Genomic DNA, 683 nt, shown 5'->3' with positions numbered 1-683 from the left:
TTAAACGTGCATGCCATCCATCTTCAACGCAAAATAGGAGCCAAGTCGAGCAATACAAACCGTTCTCGAAGCATCAGCAGCGGTGTATGTATACGTAGATATGACCTTGCACTCATCATCGAGTGTTTTTACCTAAATGTTGCAATTGTGCAGTCGAGATGCGGCGAGAAGTTCAAGCTTACTTCCGTCCTTATCTCCGTTACGAATCGAGTTAACGTAGTTGTCGTCGAACAACCCTTCCAGCTCGCCCAGTTCCTGCATGTAGCTCGTCAGGACACTGGCGTAATCAGCTACAGTACTCGCTAGTGAGTGCCGTAGACAGCAAAATAGGCTTGAACCGCAGTCTTCTGGCAGATACCAAGCTGGTGGTTGAAGACATATCTCCTCTCTGTCGCTGTCATCACCGTCGATCAAGGGCTGATAGCGGATATGCCACTCATTCATGTCGATGCTCGAAAAGAGGAGCTCCTTCAGCGGAGGATGTAGATCCTCTTTGTCGAACTCAGAATTTGGCACAAGGCCGCACACCCTAAAAGCCTTCTTGATCTCGCCCGGTTCCTTGGTAGATATCCAGTCCAGCATCCACTGGGACACTACGGAGTAGTGCGGTACTTTTGGGTTTCCTGCTTTTGTTTGAAGGCTCTTGTCGTCTAGTGATCGGCCGATGTACTCGTCGAACTTGT

At 49.2% G+C, this 683-nt stretch overlaps 1 protein-coding gene across 1 annotated transcript; it reads right to left on the bottom strand.

Moving 5' to 3' along the window:
• Positions 1-444, bottom strand: PITG_13191 (uncharacterized protein; the record flags this gene model as incomplete). Its single annotated transcript, XM_002899823.1, has 2 exons — positions 1-132; positions 217-444. 2 exons carry the CDS (start codon positions 442-444, stop codon positions 1-3), a joined length of 360 nt encoding a protein of 119 aa, XP_002899869.1.
• Positions 445-683: the final 239 nt, after the last annotated feature.

The sequence above is a fragment of the Phytophthora infestans genome, genomic scaffold (genome assembly GCF_000142945.1).
Source record: "Phytophthora infestans T30-4 supercont1.28 genomic scaffold, whole genome shotgun sequence".
Taxonomy (NCBI): domain Eukaryota; phylum Oomycota; class Peronosporomycetes; order Peronosporales; family Peronosporaceae; genus Phytophthora; species Phytophthora infestans.
The sequence above is the reverse complement of the archived record's forward strand: the minus strand, read 5'-3'. Positions and strand labels throughout refer to the sequence as shown.